The sequence below is a fragment of the Mycteria americana genome, unplaced genomic scaffold (assembly GCF_035582795.1).
Source record: "Mycteria americana isolate JAX WOST 10 ecotype Jacksonville Zoo and Gardens unplaced genomic scaffold, USCA_MyAme_1.0 Scaffold_129, whole genome shotgun sequence".
Lineage (NCBI taxonomy): Eukaryota > Metazoa > Chordata > Aves > Ciconiiformes > Ciconiidae > Mycteria > Mycteria americana.
Genome location: NW_027445469.1, coordinates 18,268 through 36,859, shown reverse-complemented (window position 1 = coordinate 36,859; position 18,592 = coordinate 18,268). Strand labels below are relative to the sequence as shown.

Here is an 18,592-nt window from a genome sequence, read left to right as displayed (position 1 = left end):
TGGACACCGCCGCGGCGCGGGCGCCCCGGAAGGGGTCACTGCCCGCTCCCCCCTCCCCGCCGTGACGTCGCCCCCCCTCCTCCCCGCCGCGGCCTCGGATTGGCTGCGCCGCCCCCCCCACGTGACCCGGGGCCTGGCCATGGCCTCGCTGCGGCCCGCGGTGCCCCCCAGCCGGGCCCGGGCCCCCGCCAGCCCCGCATAGGCCCGGCCCCCGGCACCCCCGGACCGCGGCACCCCCGGCCCCAGCATGGGGGAGAAGGCGGGCACCCGGTGAGGGCGACCGGACGCGCCGCGCGTGGGCTGCGGGTGGCGGCGGTGGCGGTGGCGGCTCCCCCAGGGGCTGCGGGGATGGGGGGGGAGCCTCCCCCACGCCCCCCCCCCACGACCCCCCCCCCACACACACCCCCTGCACAGCCCGGGGGGCGAGGGGCGCTGGGGGGGGGCGGCCGGGACCCCGCGGGGGGGGGCTGGGCAGGGGAAGTGCCCGGGAGGGGGAGGAAGCGGGAGGGGAGGAAGCGCTGACCGCGGGGGGGGGACACGGGAACCGCTGCACCCCGAATGGGGGGGGGCGGCTGTGGGGCCCCGCCCAGCTCCACAGCTAACGGGGCCCCGCGCGGCTGGTGGCCCCGGGGGGGCTCCATCCCCCTCCCCCCCAGAGAAGGGGGCCCCGCGGCCACCCCCCGCCTCCTGCTGGGTGGAGAACAGGAGCTGCCGGGGCTGCCCCCCCCAGCACCTCCCAGTCCGCCTGGGGGGGGACGCTCACACGTTTTGGGGTACTGAGGACTTTTGGGGGAGGCTGCGCGGTGCCCACAGAAAGGGGGGGGCAGGGGAAGCTGCATGGCTTTGGGGGGCACCCCCAAAACTCCTCTCTGCCCCCCCTCAAACACACCCCCAGAAAAAAGCCCATTTGACCATTTTTTGCCCCCCAGGGTGTTCAAGAAATCCAGCCCCAACTGCAAGGTGAGGCCCTGGGGGGGGTTCAACCCCTGCTCCCCCTCCCGGGGGAACTTGGGGACGCCCAAACCCCCAGTTACGCATGACACGAGCTGTGCCCGTCCTCAGCCCGCTGTGGGGATGGGGGGGTGTTAGCATGCCCATGCTGGCAGTTTGGGCCCCCCTCCGCCCCGTGCCAGGGGGCTGCTGACCCCCTCCTTGGGGGGATCCCCATGGCCTGACCCCCCTGTACCTGCCCCCCCCCAGCTCACGGTCTACTTGGGCAAGAGGGACTTCGTGGATCACCTGGACTGGGTGGACCCTGTGGGTGAGTGGGGGCTGGGGGGGCTGCTGCGGGATTTGGGGGTCCTGGGGGGTGCGGAGGGGCTGCTGGGGGGGCTGGGTTGCTGTGGGGCGGCCGGGGGGCCCTCGCCTCCCCCTGACGCCCCCTCCCCTTGCAGACGGGGTGGTGCTGGTGGACCCCGAGTACCTGAAGGACCGGAAAGGTGAGGGGCCGGGGGGACATCGGGGGGCTCCCGGGTTCCCCCCCACCCCCCGCGGACGCCTGGGTCCCACGGCCGCCCCCCGCCCCCGCAGTGTTCGTGACGCTGACCTGCGCCTTCCGCTACGGCCGGGAGGACCTGGACGTCCTGGGCCTGTCCTTCCGCAAGGACCTGTTCGCGGCCACCCGCCAGGCCGTGCCCCCCCTGCCCGAGGAGCGCCGGCCCCCCACCCGCCTGCAGCAGCGCCTGCTCCGCAAGCTGGGCCCCGCCGCCCACCCCTTCGCCTTCACGGTGAGCCCTGCCCCACGGCTGCCCCGCAGCTGGCCTGGGGGGTCCTGCTGCCCGTGGGGTGCCTCGCCCCATAGCCAGCTTGGGGTCTTCTGCCCCACAGTTGGCCCCGTGGCTGGTCTGGGGGTCCTGCTGTCCGTGGGGTGCCTCGCCCCATAGCCTGTTTGGGGTCCCCTGCCCCATAGCTGGCCCCGTGGCTGGCCTGGGGGTCCTGCTGTCCGTGGGGTGCCTTGCCCCATAGCCTGTTTGGGGTCTTCTGCCCTATAGCTGGCCCCACAGCTGGCCTGCAGGTTCTGCTGTCCGTGGGGTGCCTTGCCCCATAGCTGGCCTCACAGCTGGCCTGGGGGTCCTGCTGCCCGCAGGGTGCCTCGTCCCATAGCCAGTTTGGGGTCTCCTGCCCCACAGCCGCCCCCACGGTCCCCCCAAGCCCCGGGGGGGCAGAGCCAGCCCCTCTCAGTGCCCCGGGCCCCCCCACGCCTCCCTGGTTACCCCCCGGCCCCTCTCGCCCCCCAGATCCCCCAGAACCTGCCCTGCTCCGTGACGCTGCAGCCCGGCCCCGAGGACACCGGCAAGGTGGGGATGGGGGGGTTGTGGGGGGCGAGGGGGGCAATAGGGGAGGGGGCTTGGGGGGCTGTTGGGCCGGGGGGGTCGTGGGGGGGGCTATGAGGGCTGGGGGCTGTTTGGAGGCCAGGGGCTTTGAAGGGATCATTGGGGCGGGGGGAGGAATGGGGGGTGGTGGCGTTATGGGGGTCCCATCCCGTGTCCCCCCCCAGGCCTGCGGCGTCGACTACGAGATCCGGGCGTTCTGCGCTAAGTCCCTGGAGGAGAAGATCCACAAGAGGTAGGGGGAACCCGGGCGTCCGCCTGCCCCCCGCCCCCTGCACCCCTCTCGGGGGGGACCCAGGGGTCCGGGCGCCCCGTCCCGGGACCCCGGCCTCTGGAGCCCCTTCCCCCCCAGGAACTCGGTGCGGCTGGTGATCCGGAAGGTTCAGTACGCGCCCGAGCAGCCTGGCCCCCAGCCCAGCGCCGAGACCACCCGGCACTTCCTCATGTCCGAGCGCTCCCTGCACCTGGAGGCCTCGCTGGACAAGGAGGTGGGGGGCTGGGGGGTCCGGGGGTCCCAGGCGTGGGGCTGGGGTGGGGGTCCCAGGCGTGGGGCAGGGGCTTGGGGGGGGGGGGTCTGTGGGAGGGGTTGGGGGTCCCGGGCGTGGGGGGGGGCTGTGGAGGGGGTTTGGGGGTCCCAGGCGTGGGGCAGGGGCTGGGGTCTGTGGGAGGGGTTGGGGGTCCCGGGCATGGGGCAGGGCCCGGGGGGGGGCTGTGGGCAGGGCTTCGGGGTGCCGTGGGGCAGGCCGTGGGTCGCTGAGGCGGTGCCCCCCAGCTCTACTACCACGGGGAGCCCCTGAACGTCAACGTCCACGTCACCAACAACTCCAGCAAGAGCATCAAGAGGGTCAAGGTGGCCGGTACGGGGCTGGGGGACACGGGGGGGACATGGGGGACGGGGGGTGACAGGGGGGGCCATGGGGGATGTGGGGGGCTGGGGGGACACGGGGGGGCCATGGGGGATGTGAGGGGCTGGGGGGATGTGGGGGGCTGGGGGGACATGGGGTGGACATGAGGGGCTGGGGGGGGGCTGGGGGGGACACGAGGGGCCATGGGGGACGTGAGGAGCTGCGGGGAGTGAGGGAGGACACGAAGGGATGGGGGGCACGGGGGGCTGTGGGGGGTGAGGGGGGACGTGAGGGGGGGGGGCAGGGTGGGTGTGGGGGCCGTGGGGGAGGGGCCCGGCCTGGCTGACGCGGCCCCGCCCGCAGTGCGGCAGTTCGCCGACATCTGCCTGTTCAGCACGGCGCAGTACAAGTGCCCGGTGGCGCAGACGGAGCAGGAGTGAGTGACCCCGACCCCCGACCCCACGCCCTGGCGGTGACCCCGCAGCTCACCCGGGGGGACCCCACGCCCGCCCCCCTGCCCCCGGGGCGACCCTTGACCCCCTGGCCTCGGAGCGACCCCTTGCCCCTGGCATGACCCCAGCCCTGCGCCCCCCCTCCCCCCCGGGGTGACCCCGCGCCCTGGGGACCTCCCTGCCCCCCGCCCCCCCCGGGGTGACCCCCGCCCCCGCAGGGTGACCCCTGACCCCAGGTGACCCCTGACCCCGCGCCCCCAGGGACCAGGTGCCCCCCAGCGCCACCTTCTGCAAGGTCTACACCCTGACGCCGCTGCTGAGCCACAACCGGGAGCGGCGGGGGCTGGCGCTGGACGGCAAGCTGAAGCACGAGGACACCAACCTGGCCTCCAGCACCATGTGAGGGGCACGGGGACACGGGGACACGGCCCCCGCCCCGCAGGGGAGGGGCAGAGCCGGGGGGTCCCCTGCATCCCCCCCCCCCCCCATTAACCCTCTCTGGCAGCGTCAAGGAGGGGGCCAACAAGGAGGTTTTGGGGATCCTGGTGTCCTACCGCGTCAAGGTGAAGCTGGTGGTGGCCCGCGGCGGGTACGTGGGCGTCCGTGTGTCCCCGTGGCCCCCCCGAGCCCCCCCCCCGAGCCCCCCTGACCCCCCTCCTCCCCCCAGGGACGTCTCGGTGGAGCTCCCCTTCGTCCTCATGCACCCCAAGCCCCCCGAGCCCTGCCCCCCTCCGCAGCCGCGGTCAGGTAAGGGTTAACTGGGGGGGTGGGGGGGGCACAGGGGGCTGGGGGGGCCGGCCCCCCCCCCAGCGTCACCCCGCCCCCCCGTGCCCCCCCAGCCCTCCCCGAGACGGACGCTCCCCTCGACACCAACCTCATCGAGTTCGAGACCAAGTGAGTGGCGGGGGCAGAGACCCACGTGGGGGCGATGGGGGGAGCGTGGGGGGGCCGGGGGGGTAATTCGGGGCGTCCCCCCCGTGTCCCCCCAGCTACGGGCCGGACGACGACATCGTCTTCGAGGACTTCGCCCGCCTGCGCCTGAAGGGGCTGAAGGACGAGAAGGACGACGAGGACCAGCTCTGCTAGGGACCCCCCCGGGACCCCTGACAACCCTCCCCCCCCCTCCCCGGGGGCCCCTTGGAACCCCCCAACCCCCCAGGGCCCCCCTCCCCTCCCTCCCCCTCCCTCTCTGACTGCTGTACGGGGGTCCCCTCCCTTCCCCGGGGGGGCATTTCAGGGGGCCCCCAGCCCCCCCAAGCACTGGACTCGACTGGGCATTACCCCCGCCCCCGCTGTTTATATGTACATTGGTTTTTAAAGAAGTTGTGGGGCCCCGCCGGGGGGCTGTCGGTCTGTCCTTCCCCCCGCCGCGGGACTGTCGGTCTGTCCTTCCCCCGGCCCCGGGGTGGCTGAGGGGGGGGGCGTTGGGGTAAATGAAGCCTTTGAGGCAGGTGGGGCGGGAGGAGGGGGGATTTTGGGGTGAAGGGGGGGATTGGGGGCTGAGGGGGGATTGGGGGCTGAGGGGGGATTTCGGGGTGAAGGAGGGGATTGGGGGGTGAAGGGGGGATTGGGGGCTGAGGGGGGATTTTGGGGTGAAGGGGGGATTGGGGGCTGGGGGGGATTGGGGGGTGAAGGGGGGGATTTCGGGGTGAAGGAGGGGATTGGGGGGTGAAGGGGGGTGAAGGGGGGATTGGGGGCTGAGGGGGGATTTTGGGGTGAAGGGGGGGATTTCGGGGTGAAGGAGGGGATTGGGGGCTGAGGGAGGATTTCGGGGTGAAGGGGGGGGATTTCGGGGTCAAAGGGGGGGGATTGGGGGCTGGAGCGGCCCCTCCCCCCCGGCCTGGGGAGGCGGGAGGACCGTGGGTCACCGAGACGCTTCCTAGAGTGGCCGTGGAGGACCGCGGCACCGTAGAGCGCTCGCCAGAGGGAGCCCTATCGTTGCTTCCGGGCCACGTGACGCGCGGAGGGGAGTGGTAGTGCGAGAGGGGCGGCGCATGCGCGGCCGGAAGCGGAAGCGGCGGGTACGGCGGCCGGCGCGGGCCATGGCGGGCTACGGGGTGGCGAACGAGCGGCTGCGCGTGCTGGAGGAGCTGGAGCGCGAGATCGGCGCCTCCCTGCAGAGCGCCGGTGGGAGGGGCGGGGCCTCGTCGGGGGCGGGGCCTCGTCGGGGGGCGGGGCCTCGGGGGCTCTGTGTGGACGGTGCTTACGGGGCGGGGTCATCTCTGAGGGGGCTGGGGGCGGAGCGTCTGTGTGGGTGGGGCTTAAGGGGCGGGGTTGGTGGGTGGGGCGTTGGCCTCTGACCTCTCCCCTTCTCCCGAGCCACCTAGTGGGTGGGGTCAGGGGGTGTGGCCTGCCCTGGGGTCAGGGGTGAGGGGTCACAGGGTGAGAGGTCATGCTCCAGGCCTTACCCTGGGGGTGGATCCGGCGGGGGGGGGGGGGGGGGGGGGGCACTGGCACTGGAGTCGTGCCCCAGGCTGGGGTCAGGGTTGAGAGGTCAGGGGTCATGCGTCACGCCCCGCCCGCAGGCACTGTGATCCTGGAGCTGTCGAAGGAGAAGGCCGGGGAGCGGCTGCTGGAGCGCCAGGCCGCCCAGTTCAGCGCCGCCGTCCAGAAGGTCGAGTCCGAGCTCTCGGCCCAGATCCGCTACCTCACCCAGGTCAGGGGCGGGGTCAGGGGGCGGGGGGCGGGTCAGGGGTCCGGCGGCGTCACCCCAGCTCCGCCCTCCCCAGGTGGCCACGGGGCAACCCCACGAGGGCTCCAGCTACTCGGCCCGCAAGGCCTGTCAGATGGCGCTGAACCGGGTGGACTACGCCCGGCTGAAGCTGGGGGAGCTGGCGCGGGCCTGCGAGCAGATGCTGGAGCCCTGACGGGGGACAGCGGGGACATTGTGGGACAGCGGGGACGTCGTGGGACACTGGGGGACACCGGGGACGTCGTGGGACACGGACACGGCCCCCGGCTGCCCCCTCCCGCCGCCCACGCACCAGGGACACGCTAAGGACACGCCAAAATAAAGGGAAGCCGTGGTGGCCTTCAGGCCCGGCTGAGCCTGGGTCTGTCCCCCGACACGCCTGTGCTGCTGACACGCCTGTGCTGCTGACACGCCTGTGCGCCAGGCCACCGCCCCTCTGCCTGCCCCCCCGCCCCCCGGACACAGGTCTGGGGGCAAAGCCAGCTCTTTAATCGTGGCAGGGGAAGGGGCCCCCCACGCGCTGGGGGGCGGCGGCGGGACCCAGCTCAGAGGCGTTCACAGGGGCCGTACCCCGGCCCCACATCTGTGGGGCAGGAGAGGGGTGTCAGGGCTTCGGGGGAGGGGCCTGGCCCCCTGCCTCTCCTGGCCCCCCGGCAGCCCAGGACCCCCCCCAGGCCCAGGCTGGCTCCCAGCAGGACCAGCCCCATGGCCAGCCCCACAGAGAGGGGGGCCGGCCCCACAGAGAGGGGGGCCGGCCCCACAGCAGGCGGTGGCATCTGGGGGTCCTGCCCCATGGCTTCCTGGTGGATCCAGCCTGCGGGGGTGGGGGGCAAGGCCTGGGGTCCCCCCGGGAGCTGCCCCCCAGCCCCGCCACGGTGCCCCTCACCCAGCCTCGAGGCTGGGGGGCTGGGGGAGGGGCTGCGTCTCACTATGGGGCCGGCTGGGGATCCCTCTGGGGCTGGGGGGCTCAGTGGGGCCAGGGAGCTGGCAGGGGGTCTGTCTGGGGGTCCATCTGTAGCCAGGGGTCTGTCTTTAGCTGGGGGGCCGTCTGTAGGTCTGTCTGTAGCTGGGGGTCCAGCCACGGGTCCCTCTTTAGCAGGGTGCCGTCCGTGGGTCTGTCTGTAGCCGGGGGTCTGGCCAGGGGTCTCTGAGCCACTGTGGGGGGAAGAGGAAGGGGTGGGAGGGATAAAGGTTCCCCCAGGTGTGGGGCAGCCCCGGGGTCCCCCCACCCCCCAGGTGTGGGGCAGGGACCCACCTTGGTGCTCCCAGAGCTGCAGCAGCTCCACGACCCACGGCGAGTCCTGGAGCCCACAGAGCCGCTTGTGGGGCAGCACGAACCTGGGGGGGCACGGGGGCTGTTATGGGGCACAGGGGAGGCTGCTGTGGGGCATGGGAGGGACATGGGGGGCGGCTGTGGGGCATGGGGGCTGCTGTGGGGCATGGGAAGGACGTGGGGGGCTGCTGTGGGGCACGGTGGGGATCTCCCACCTCTAGGCCCCAGACCCCATCTATGGGGCAGGGACAAGCCCTGTCTGTGGGGCCAGGCCCCCCCCCCGCCCGTGTCCCCATCCCCCCCCGTCGGAGCTTCCCGGGCACCAGTTCCCAGTTCCTCTTTTCCTACTGGGTTGGGGGGGTGGGGGGGGCGGCTGGGGGGCCCTATGGGGCTGCTGGGGGTGCCTGTGGGGTGGCTAGGGGGGCCCTATGGGGCTGGGGGGGCCCTATGGGGGGCTGGGGGGGCTGTAGGGCTCGGGGAGGGGCAGCCACAGGCGCCGGGGGCCCCGTGGGGCGGGGCTCTGAGGACAGGGCCTGGGGTGCTGGGGGTCTCCGGGGGTCCGGGGGTCCCTCACCTGCGCACGTGGTTGGGGCACAGCTCCGCCCGCAGCACGTGGGGGGCCAGGGGGGGCAGGCGCACGGCGGGGGGGGGCTCCCGGGGCCAGCGGTGGGTGCAGGCGCAGGCCCCCGCCGAGCCCCCCCACGTTCCCCAGCGCTGCGGGGGGGGCGGGGCCGAGGTCAGCGGGGGAGGGGCGGGGGGCACCGGCCCGGGACCCCCCCGGCCCCAGCGACCCCGCCTCGGCCTGCCCCGGAGCCGCCCCCCCCCCGGTCCCGGTGCCCCCGCTCTGCCCGGTCCCGGTGCCCCTCGTCCTCCCCCGGTCCCACCGGTCCCGGTGCCCCCGGTCCCGGTTCTGCTCGTTCTGCCCCGGTGGCCCCGGTCCCGGTGCCCCTTGTCCCGCCTGGTCCCGGTGCCCCTCACCCTCCCCGGCTCTCCCGGCCCCGGTTCTGTTCGTTGTCCCCCGGTGGCCCCGGTGCCCCCAGCCCGGGTTCTCCCGCTCTGCCCGGCCCCGGTGCCCCTCGTCCCCCCGGCCCCGGTGGCCCCGGTACCTCCCCAGGGCAGCAGCAGCAGCAGCAGCCCCGGCCCCATGGCGCGGCCGGACCGTGGGAACCGGGCGGGGGCGGCACCGGGAGCCCCGCCCGACGGAACCGCCCGCGGGCTGCCCCGCCCCTCCCCGCGCCCCGACCGGGACCCCCCGGCACCGGCACCGGCACCGGCACCGGGACCCCCCCCCCCCCCGAGACCCCCCGGGGCCCCTCGAACCGGGGCGCCCCGACCCGGGACCCCCCCCCGGGGCACCGGCACCCCCCGCCGCCCTCCGCCTCTCGGTTTCGGTTTCGGTTTCGGTTTCGCTGACGGACCGAGCCGGTGTCTTTCCTGGCAGCGTGACCTCACCGCCGCTCCCTGACGTCATGCCCCGCCCCACGGCGGCGTGCCGGCCCCGGGATCTCCTGGGGGCGGGGCGAGGGCGGGGTCCCCCGTGATGTCACGCGCGTGATGTCACGTGCGTCATGTCGCAGGGGTGCCGCTGGGCTTCGGGCTGTAGCATCCCCTGCGACATCACGCACGTCACGGGGGGCGGCTTCAGGGCGGGGCAGGGCCGGGGAGCCCCCTCCCCCCCCCGCACTGCCCCTCCCCTCCCCCCCGCGCTGCCCCACCCTCCCCGTTCCAGCCAATCAGCGCCGCCGGGGGGAGGAGCGCGATGACGTCACAGCGAGGCGGGAAAGCCCCGCGGTGTTTACCTTTGAATCCGCCCGGGCGGGAGGTGGCGACGGGGGGGGGCGGGGGGGGAGGGAGGAGGAGCAGCAGAGCCGGGGGGGGCTGGGGGCGCCGGGTGGGGGTGTCTGGGGGTGCCGGTTCGGGGGGTCTGGGGGTGCCGGGTCTGGGGGCACCGTTTTGGGGGGGTCTGGGGGCTCTGGGGGTGCCGGCTCTGGGGGTGCCGGTCTGGGGGTGCCGGTTCGGGGGGGTCTGGGGGTGCCGGGTCTGGGGGCACCGGTTCGGGGGGGTCTGGGGGTGCCGGGTCTGGGGGCACCGTTTTGGGGGGGTCTGGGGTTTCTGGGGGTGCCGGGTCTGGGGGTGCCGGTTCGGGGGCGTCTGGGGGTGCCGGGTCTGGGGGCACCGTTTTGGGGGGGTCTGGGGTTTCTGGGGGTGCCGGGTCTGGGGGTGCCGGTTCGGCGGCGTCTGGGGGTGCCGGGTCTGGGGGCACCGGTTCGGGGGGGTCTGGGGGTGCCGGGTCTGGGGGCGCCGGTTCGGGGGGGTCTGGGGGTGCCGGGTCTGGGGGCGCCGGTTCGGGGGGGTCTGGGGTTTCTGGGGGTGCCGGGTCTGGGGGTGCCGGTTCGGGGGCGTCTGGGGGTGCCGGGTCTGGGGGTGCCGACCCGGGGACCCCCCGCTGTGCCCCCAGATGGAGTTCCTGACCGGGTACCGGGCCGAGCTGCTGGAGCTGGTCTCGCTGGTGCTGGGCTGGCGGCGGGGGGCCGGGGGGGCCCCCCCGGGGCCGGGGGTGCTGCGGCGGCTGCGCCCCGAGCCCGGGCCCTGGGTGCTGCACGCGCTGCCCAACGCCCGCCTGGGCGTGGCCCTGCCCGCGGGGGGGCCCGGCGGGGGGGGGGGGGGGCCCTGCGGGGACCCCCGGGGTCCCCTCTGCGGGGACACGGCCCTGACGCTGCCCGACCTGCGCCGCGCCCTGGCCTTCGTCAGCCTGGAGGAGGAGGAGGAGGAGGAGGAGGAAGGCGGCGGGGCCCCCCGAGGTAGCGGGACCCCCCCAAAGGGACCCCAAAGCGGGGCCCGGAGCTCCCCACCCCGGGCGGGGCCCTCGTCCCGTGGGACCCCGCGCCCCCCCCGGGGCCCCAAACCCGGCCCCCGGTGGGGCCCGAACTTCACCCTGGGGGACCCCGAGTCTGAGCCCACAGGGACCCCCAGGTGTCCCCCCCGCGGGACCCTGAGCGCGACCCCAGAGGGACCCCGCGACCCCCCCCCGTGGGACCCCAAACCTGACCCCGAGGGACTCGCAACCCCGGCGGGGGGGACCCCAAACCTGACCCTCGAAGGGACCCCATGGGGCACCCAGGGTGACCCCCACCTCCCAGGGGCCCCGACCCCCCCGAGCGCCGTCCCCCCAGGGACCCCCAGCCCCCCGACCCCCCCTGAGCGCCCATCACCCCCCGGCCCCCCTGACCCCCCGACCCCCCCCGCGCGCCCATCACCCCCCGGCCCCCCAACACCCCCCGAGTGCCCATCACCCCCCTGGACCCCCCGACCCCCCCTGAGCACCCATGACCCCCCCGGCCCCAGGGCAGCTGCTGGTGGTGACCTGGGTGCTGCTGCTGACGGACGCCCGCGGGGTCCCCCTGGGCTTCGACTTCGAGCTGGGGTCCCCCCGCGCCCCCCCCGGGCCCCCCCCGCCCCGCCGGGCCCTGGCCCTGCTCTGCCGCGCCATGGGGTGCCCCATGGCGGGGGGACCCCCCCGCCGCCCCCGCCAGCTCGCCGTGGGGGACGCCGGCCTGCACGCGTGAGTGACCCCCACCCCCCCGGCACCTTCCGGGGTGCCCCCCCCCCGTGTCACCCCCCCCGGGACACACGTCCCCACCCACCCAGGGCGTGACCCCCCCCGTGACACCCCGTGTGTCCCCCAGCGCCCTGCAGCCGGCCACCGCCCGCCTGGGGGTGACGCTGGTGGGGACCCCCCTGTGGGGCTGGGGGCCCCCCCCCACCCTCGGCCCCCCCGCGCTGCGCTCCCGCCTCTGCCACGCCTGCGGGGGGCTGGCCAGGACCCCCCTGCCGTGGTGAGGGGGCACGGGGGTGCGGGGGGGGGGGCATTGGGGTGCAGGGGGGTGCAGGGGGGTGCACGGGGGGGCATGGGGGTGCAGGGGGGCATTGGGGTGCAGGGGGAGCATTGGGGGGCAGGGGGGGCCCAGGGGTGCACAGTGGGGGCTCCGGGGCACCAGAGGGGATGGGGGGGTCCCCGGGAGATGCAAAGGGGGGGGGGCATTGGGGTTCGGGGGCCATTGGGGTGCAATGGGGCACAGGGGGGTCCAGGCCCCCCCCGGCGCCGACCCCCCCAGCCCGCAGTGCCGGGCCGTGCTGCTCCGAGGGGTGCATGGGGCACGTGGGGGTGCTGAGGGGTTTGGGGGTGCCCGGGGGGGGTTGGGGTTGCAGGGGGGGGCTTGGGGGTGCATTGGGGTGCCGGGGGCTCCTGCCCCCCCACTGACGCTGCCCCCAGCCCGCAGTGCCGGGCCGTGCTCTACTGCTCCGAGGGGTGCCGGGCGGCCGAGGCTTTCGGGGCGCACCGGGGCTGGTGCCAGCGGCTCGGGGGGTTCATGGGGCGCGCGGCCGCCCTGGCCCAGCTGCCCTTCACCTTCACCGCAGGTGGGGGGCAAGGGCTGGGGGGGCTGGGGGGGCTGGGGTGCCATGGGGGCGGGTTTGGGGGTGCGGTTGGGGGGGCTGGGGCGCAATGGGGTGCAGCAGGCTGCTGGGGCGCGATGGGGTGCTGGGGGGCGGTAGGGGGGGGGGCGCAGTGGGGTGCTGGGGGTGCAATGGGTGCCGCAGGGCGCATCGGGCTGCCGTGGGGTGCCGTGGGGTGCCGTGGGTGCCATGGGGTGTCCGCCTGCCCCCCCAGAGGTGACGAGCGAGACCTTCGACAAGGAGCGCTTCCTGGGGGCGCGGGGGCTCACCCGGGGGGGCTGGGCCCACCTCAGCATGCTGGTGCGGGCCCCCGACTACGGCGTGGGGCTGGGGGGGGGCTGCCACCCCCCCGGGACCCCCCACGGTGAGCGGCTGCAGGGGGGACGGAGGGACCGGGGAGCACGGGGGGGTCTGGGGGGCAACGGGGGGTAAGTGGGGGGCTCGGGGGGGCGATGGGGGATAACTGGGGGGCTCCGGGGGGCAACGGGGGGTAAGTGGGAGGCTCCGGGGGGCACCGGGGGATAATTGGGGGGCACTGGGGGGTGACCGGGGGGCACTGGGGGGAACTGGGGGGCTCTGGGGGGCAACGGGGGATAATTGGGGGGCACTGGGGGGTAATTGGCGGGCACTGGGGGGTGACGGGGGGCACTGGGGGGTAACTGGGGGGCAACGGGGGAGTGCTGAGAGGGTCAGCGGGGGGCTCGGGGGAGCAATGGGGGGCACCGGGGGAGCACTGAGGGGGCAACTGGGGGCTCCGGGGGCTACTGGGGGGCTCCAGGAGGAATTGGGGGTGCGGGGGTTGGGGGGTCGCTGATGCCCTCTGCCCCCTCCCAGCGCTCCCCTTCGAGGGGCTGCAGCCGGCCGGGGAGGTGGGGCTGCCCCCCGCCCCCCCCGAGCCCCCCCCAGCCAGCGGCTTCTTCAGTGAGTGCGGGGGGCACGGGGGTGTCGGGGCGCGGGGGCTTCGGAGGGAGGCAGTGGGGTGCGGGGGGCGCGGGGGGGCATCTGAGGGTGCATTGGGGGACACCGGGGGGGCGCGCGGCGTGCGCCGGGGGCTGCTGGGGGGTGCTGCAGGGGGCTGGGGGGGCCGTGGGGTGCCGTGAGGTGCTGTGGGGGTGCCGTGGGGTGCAGCAGGGTGCCATGGGGTGCGGTGGGGTGCCGTGGGGTTGCTGTGGGGTGCCGTGGGGTGCAGCAGGGTGCCGTGGGGTGCCGGGGGGGTGCCGTGGGGTGCAGCAGGGTGCCGTGGGGGTGCCGTGGGGTGCCGTGGGGTGCAGCAGGGTGCTGTGGGGGTGCCGTGGGGTTGCTGTGGGGTGCAGCAGGGTGCCGTGGGGTGCCGTGGGGGGTGCCGTGGGGTGCAGCAGGGTGCCTGCCCCCAGGCTCCTGGCAGCAGTACTACGCCTGGCGGGGGCTGCCCCTCAGCTCCCCCCTGGCCGCGCTGCTCTGCTACCCCCTGAGCCTCTACTACGTCGTCACCAGCCTCGTACCCCAGCACTGTGAGCGGGGCCGGGGCGCGGGGGGCACGGGGGACACGGGGGGACACGGGGGGCACGGGGAGGCATGGGGGGCACGGGGGACACAGGGGGGCGTGGGGGACACGGGGGGCACAGGGGGCACAGGGGGGACACAGGGGGGCAAGGGGGACACAGGGGGCACAGGGGGGCACGGGGAGGCATGGGGGGCACGGGGGGCACAGGGGGCACAGGGGGACACGGGCACAGGGGGGCATGGGGGACACGGGGGGACACAGGGGGGCACGGGGGACACAAGGGGGGCACAGGGGGGCACAGGGGGGCACAGGGGGCACAGGGGGACACGGGCACAGGGGGGCATGGGGGACACGGGGGGACACAGGGGGGCACAGGGGGGCACGGGGAGGCATGGGGGGCACGGGGGGCACAGGGGGCACAGGGGGACACGGGCACAGGGGGGCATGGGGGACACGGGGGGACACAGGGGGGCACGGGGGACACAAGGGGGGCACAGGGGGGCACAGGGGGGACACAGGGGGACACAAGGGGGGCACAGGGGGGCACAGGGGGGACACAGGGGGACACAGGGGACCCGGGGGCCAGGGGTCCCTGCAGGGCCAGATCCTCCCCCCGGTACGGGAGGTCCCCCTCGGGGGTCCTCGCCCTCGGAGCCCTCGGGGGTGCCCTGGGGGTCCCTTTGGGTGCCGCGGGGGCCCCACTGAGGGTCCCCCGGGGTCCCCCAGTCCCGGAGCTGAACATCCTGAGGAAGCGCTCGCTGCGGGTGCAGGTGGAGGAGAGCGGGCGGGAGCTGCAGCTGGTGGGGCTCTTCTGGGTGAGCGCTGGGGGCACTGGGAGGGACTGGGAGGGACTGGGGGCACTGGAGGGACTGGGGGGACTGGGAGGAACTGGGAGGGACTGGGGGGACTGGGGGCACTGGGGCACTGGAGGGACTGGGGGCACTGGGGGCACCGGGAGCACTGGGGCACTGGGGGCACTGGGAGCACTGGTACACTGGGCACTGGGCACTGGGAGCGCTGGGAGTGCTGGGAGCACTGGGGCACTGGGGGACTGGGAGCACTGGTACACTGGTACACTGGGCACTGGGAGCACTGGGGCATTGGGGGCACTGGGGGCACTGGGGCACTGGTACACTGGTACACTGGGGCACTGGTACACTGGGTACTGGGAGCACTGGGAGCACTGGGGCACTGGGGGACTGGGAGCACTGGAGGGACTGGGGGCACTGGGAGCACTGGGGCACTGGGGGCACTGGGGGCACTGGGAGCACTGGGAGCACTGGGGCACTGGGGCACTGGTACACTGGGGGCACTGGGGGCACTGGGGCACTGGTACACTGGGCACTGGGAGCACTGGGAGCGCTGGGAGCACTGGGGCACTGGTACACTGGGAGCGCTGGGAGCACTGGGAGCACTGGGAGCACTGGTACACTGGGAGCGCTGGGAGCACTGGGAGCACTGGGAGCACTGGCACACTGGTACACTGGGAGCACTGGGAGCGCGGGGGCCGGGCGGGGTCTCACCGCCGCCGCAGGAGCTCTCGGTGCTGCTGCCCCGCCTCTCCCTGGAGCTGCTGTTCCTGGGGGGCTCCGTGCCCCCCCCCCTGGACGGGCGCCGCTTCCTGCTGCAGCGCACGGTGGGGGCTGGGGCCGGGGGCACGGGGGGGGGCACGGGGGGGGGCACGGGGGGGGGCACGGGGGCGGGGGGGCACAGGGGGCACGGGGGGGGCACGGGGGGGCACGGGGGCGGTGGGGCACAGGGGTCATAGGGGGTGGGGGGGGCACGGGGGGGGCACGGGTGGGCAGGGGGGGCAGGGGAGCATTTCTGGGGGACAAAGGGGCCGGGGGGGCACAGGGGTCACGGGGGGCACGGGGGCGGTGGGGCACAGGGGTCACAGGGGGTGGGGGGGGCACGGGGGGGCAGGGGAGCATTTCTGGGGGGCAAAGGGGCCTGGGGCGGTCGGGGGGCGGTCGGGGGTGCTGGGGGGCCGGGGGGGCCGTGACCCCCGGGCGAGTTCCTGGTGCCCCCCCCAGGAGGTGCAGGAGCTGCTCCCAGGGACCCCCCCGAAGGCGGGGGGGCCGCGGGGGGTGCAGGTGGGGTTCAGCACCCGCCCCGGCCCCCGCCCCGACCTCGTCATCGGTGAGCGGGGACGCGGGGGGGACGCGGGGGGGTACGGGGCGGTGAGGGGCGATGGGGCATGTGGGGGGCGCGGGGGGCAGTTGTGGGTGCAGGGGGGGTCGGGGGTTCGGGGGCAGTTGGGGGTCGGCGGGGGCTGGGGGGCACGGGGCAGTTGGGGGTCGGGGGGGGGGGTTCGGGGGCAGTTGGGGGGCGGGGGGGGGGCCGGGGGGCACGGGGCAGTTGGGGGTCGGGGGGGTCACGTGGGGTCTCTGGGTTCCCCCCCAGGGTTCAACCCCGGCTTCGCCCTGAAGCAGTCGTGGCTCAGCGCCCTCCCCCGCCTGCAGGTCAGCCCCCGGGACCCCAGCACCCCCCGGACCCAGTGACCCCCCGGGACCCCCCGACACCCCTGGGGACCCCCCCGATACCCCTGGGACCCCCCCGATACCCCTGGGACCCAGACACTCCCCTGGGGACCCCCCTAACGCCCCCGGGGACCCCCGTAACCCCCGGGGCCCCTCCCACCCCCTGGTCCCCCCCGGAGCTCCAGACGACGCCCCCGGGGCCCCCCAGTAACCCCCAAGGAGCCCCCCGAGCCCCCCCCCCCCCCCCGGGACCCCCGCAGCCGCCAGCGCCCCAACAGCCCCGGGTCTGGGGGGGGGGGGGCGGGGGGGGGAGCCCCGGTCCGAGGGGTCTCCCGGGGGGAGGGGCGGTCCCAGACGCGGGGCGTCGCCCGCAGGCGCAGCGCGTGCCCGCCTACTTCGCCGAGGGGGGGGAGTACGGCTGCGCCGTGGCGGGGGCGGCCGTGGGGGCGGCCACGGGGGCGGCACCGGCCCCCCCCTCCTCAACCCCTTCCGCTGCCCCTTCCGCCGGCCCGGCCTGGACAACGCCCTGCCCTGGTGAGCCCGACCCCTGACCCCGCCTGACCCCTGACCCTGACCCTGCCTGAACCCTGACCCCGCCTGACCCCTGACCCCGACCCCACCTGACCCTGACCCTGCCCGACCCCTGACCCCGCCTGACCCCTGACCCCGACCCTGCCCGACCCCTCACCCGGCCTGACCCTGCCTGACCCCCGACCCGGCCTGACCCCTGACCTCACCTGACCCCTCACCCAGCCTGACCCTGACCCTGCCTGACCCTGACCCTGCCTGACCCCTGACCTCACCTGACCCCTGACCCGGCCTGACCCCAACCCCGCCTGACCCTGACCCGGCCTGACCCCTGACCCGGCCTGACCCCTGACCTGCCCTGACCCCTGACCTGGCCTGACCCTGACCCTGCCTGACCCCGACCCGGCCTGACCCCTGACCCGGCCTGACCCCTGACCCGGCCTGACCCCTGACCTGCCCTGACCCCGACCCTGCCTGACCCTGACCCTGCCTGACCCCTGACCCGGCCTGACCCCTGACCTGGCCTGACCCTGACCCTGCCTGACCCCTGACCTGCCCTGACCCCTGACCTGGCCTGACCCTGACCCTGCCTGACCCTGACCCAGCCTGACCCCTGACCCGGCCTGACCCCTGACCTGCCCTGACCCCTGACCTGGCCTGACCCTGACCCTGCCTGACCCCGACCCTGCCTGACCCCTGACCTGGCCTGACCCCTGACCCGGCCTGACCCTGACCCCTGAGTTCACCCCGAGCCCTGTCCTGGTCTTTGGCCCCTCCCTGACCCCTGACCTCTGAGCCGACCTCTGACCTGGCCCTGACACCTGGCCTGGCCTCCGACCCGGCCCTTGACCCTGACCCCGCTCTCTGACCTGACCCCTGACCCCACCCCAACCCCTGGGCCAACCTCTGCCCCCACGTTGACCCCTGAGCCGACCTTTGCCCTGACCCCTGACCTCTGAACCCTGAGCCGACCTTTGCCCTGACCCTTAACCCTGACAGACCTGACCTTCGACCCAGCCCTTGACCCTGACCCCAAGCGCCGACCTGACCTCTGACCCTAGCACCTGACCCCGCAGCCAAACTCTGACCCTGACCCCGACCCCTGACCCCGGCCTCTCCTTGGCCCCGCCCACTAGCCCTAACCTCTGCCCCCACCCCCGGCTCCACCCCGCCCCCAGCTGACCTCTGCCCTTTGACCCCAGGTACGACAACGCCTTCATCTTCCGGCTGCTCTACAAGGGGGGGGCGGGGGGGCCCCGTCCCCTCCCCCCCCCCGCCGCCGCCCCCCGCCCCCCCCCGGCCGGGCCCCCCCACCAGCGGCGCCGCCCCCCCCGCCCCGCCCCCCGCCGCCGCTGACCGGGACCGGGGGGGACCGGGGGGGACCGGGGGGGGCAATAAACGGGTCTGGAGCAGCGGGCGGCGCCTCCGGGAGTCTCGGGATGGGGACGGGGAGGGGAGGGGAGGGGACGGAGGGGATGGGGAGGGGATGGGGAGGGCAGGGGACATGGACGGGCAGGGATGGGGAGGGGACGGGGATGGGCAGGGACAGGGACAGGCAGGGAGGGGGAGGGGAGGGACGGGGACGGGCAGGGACAGGGAGGGGACGGGGATGGGGACAGGGATGGGGAGGGGAGGGGAGGGGACGGGGACGGGCAGGGACAGGGACGGGGGGGGGGGGGGGGGGATGGGGAGGGGCAGGGCCGGGCAGCGCAGCCCTCCCTCACCCTATGCCCCCCCCCCCATCGTCCCCTGTCCCTGTCGCCGTCCCCGCCCCCCTGACGTCACCCGCCCTGATGACGTCACCGCCACCCCCCTACGCCCACACCCACCCCCTCACGTCACCCGCCCCGCCCCGGGGCCGGCCCCCATATACAGGTGTGCGCACCTGCGCCCGCCAGCGCGCGGGGGTCGCTGCTGCGGCGCCTATAGGGGCTCTACAGGGGTCTACAGGGGCCTATAGGGGCTCTACAGGGGTCTACAGGGGCCTACGGGGGCCTATAGGGGCTCTACAGGGGTCTATAGGGGCTCTACAGGGGTCTATAGGGGCCTACGGG

At 75.6% G+C, this 18,592-nt stretch overlaps 5 protein-coding genes across 8 annotated transcripts; 3 read left to right on the top strand and 2 right to left on the bottom strand.

Annotated features, from left to right (window-relative positions):
• Positions 1 to 103: 103 nt before the first annotated feature.
• Positions 104 to 4,770, top strand: ARRB2 (arrestin beta 2). 2 transcript variants are annotated; one of them, XM_075489331.1, is made up of 15 exons: positions 106 to 270; positions 930 to 960; positions 1,201 to 1,261; positions 1,395 to 1,439; positions 1,531 to 1,727; positions 2,238 to 2,297; positions 2,498 to 2,565; positions 2,683 to 2,818; positions 3,103 to 3,187; positions 3,539 to 3,611; positions 3,889 to 4,026; positions 4,133 to 4,216; positions 4,295 to 4,374; positions 4,467 to 4,521; positions 4,617 to 4,770. In XM_075489331.1, exons 1-15 carry the CDS (start codon positions 248 to 250, stop codon positions 4,711 to 4,713), a joined length of 1,233 nt encoding a protein of 410 aa, XP_075345446.1. In that variant the 5' UTR covers positions 106 to 247; the 3' UTR covers positions 4,714 to 4,770. The 2 variants fall into 2 exon arrangements, with proteins under 2 accessions (XP_075345448.1, XP_075345446.1); XM_075489333.1 differs by lacking the exon at positions 3,889 to 4,026 and having other exon boundaries at positions 104 to 270.
• Positions 4,771 to 5,611: 841 nt separating this feature from the next.
• MED11 (mediator complex subunit 11) lies at positions 5,612 to 6,522 on the top strand. The gene is made up of 3 exons (XM_075489338.1): positions 5,612 to 5,754; positions 6,153 to 6,283; positions 6,357 to 6,522. The coding sequence occupies exons 1-3, from the start codon at positions 5,622 to 5,624 to the stop codon at positions 6,492 to 6,494; spliced, it is 402 nt and encodes a 133-aa protein (XP_075345453.1). The 5' UTR covers positions 5,612 to 5,621; the 3' UTR covers positions 6,495 to 6,522.
• A 265-nt stretch (positions 6,523 to 6,787) lies between these two features.
• On the bottom strand, positions 6,788 to 10,321 carry LOC142403157 (uncharacterized). Of its 3 annotated transcripts, none has more exons than XM_075489335.1 (5): positions 10,065 to 10,321; positions 9,045 to 9,201; positions 8,167 to 8,306; positions 7,575 to 7,657; positions 6,788 to 7,474 (listed from the first exon to the last, which is right to left on the bottom strand). In XM_075489335.1, the coding sequence occupies exons 2-5, from the start codon at positions 9,061 to 9,063 to the stop codon at positions 6,865 to 6,867; spliced, it is 852 nt and encodes a 283-aa protein (XP_075345450.1). In that variant the 5' UTR covers positions 9,064 to 9,201; positions 10,065 to 10,321; the 3' UTR covers positions 6,788 to 6,864. The 3 variants fall into 3 exon arrangements, with proteins under 3 accessions (XP_075345450.1, XP_075345451.1, XP_075345449.1); XM_075489336.1 differs by having other exon boundaries at positions 10,072 to 10,321; XM_075489334.1 differs by lacking the exons at positions 9,045 to 9,201; positions 10,065 to 10,321 and adding an exon at positions 8,699 to 8,813.
• Positions 9,136 to 10,014, bottom strand: LOC142403161 (uncharacterized; the record flags this gene model as incomplete). The annotated part of the gene is given in 3 exon segments (XM_075489341.1): positions 9,136 to 9,201; positions 9,392 to 9,595; positions 9,598 to 10,014. Coding segments are annotated over 3 exon segments (687 nt in total), but the record flags the coding sequence as incomplete, so codon positions are not given.
• ZMYND15 (zinc finger MYND-type containing 15) lies at positions 10,030 to 18,467 on the top strand. Its single transcript, XM_075489339.1, has 14 exons — positions 10,030 to 10,393; positions 10,938 to 11,154; positions 11,279 to 11,428; positions 11,866 to 12,011; positions 12,262 to 12,411; positions 12,882 to 12,968; positions 13,421 to 13,537; positions 14,257 to 14,345; positions 15,065 to 15,166; positions 15,564 to 15,669; positions 15,934 to 15,992; positions 16,385 to 16,544; positions 17,741 to 17,886; positions 18,414 to 18,467. Exons 1-14 carry the CDS (start codon positions 10,051 to 10,053, stop codon positions 18,465 to 18,467), a joined length of 1,926 nt encoding a protein of 641 aa, XP_075345454.1. The 5' UTR covers positions 10,030 to 10,050.
• The last annotated feature ends 125 nt before the right edge of the window (positions 18,468 to 18,592 follow it).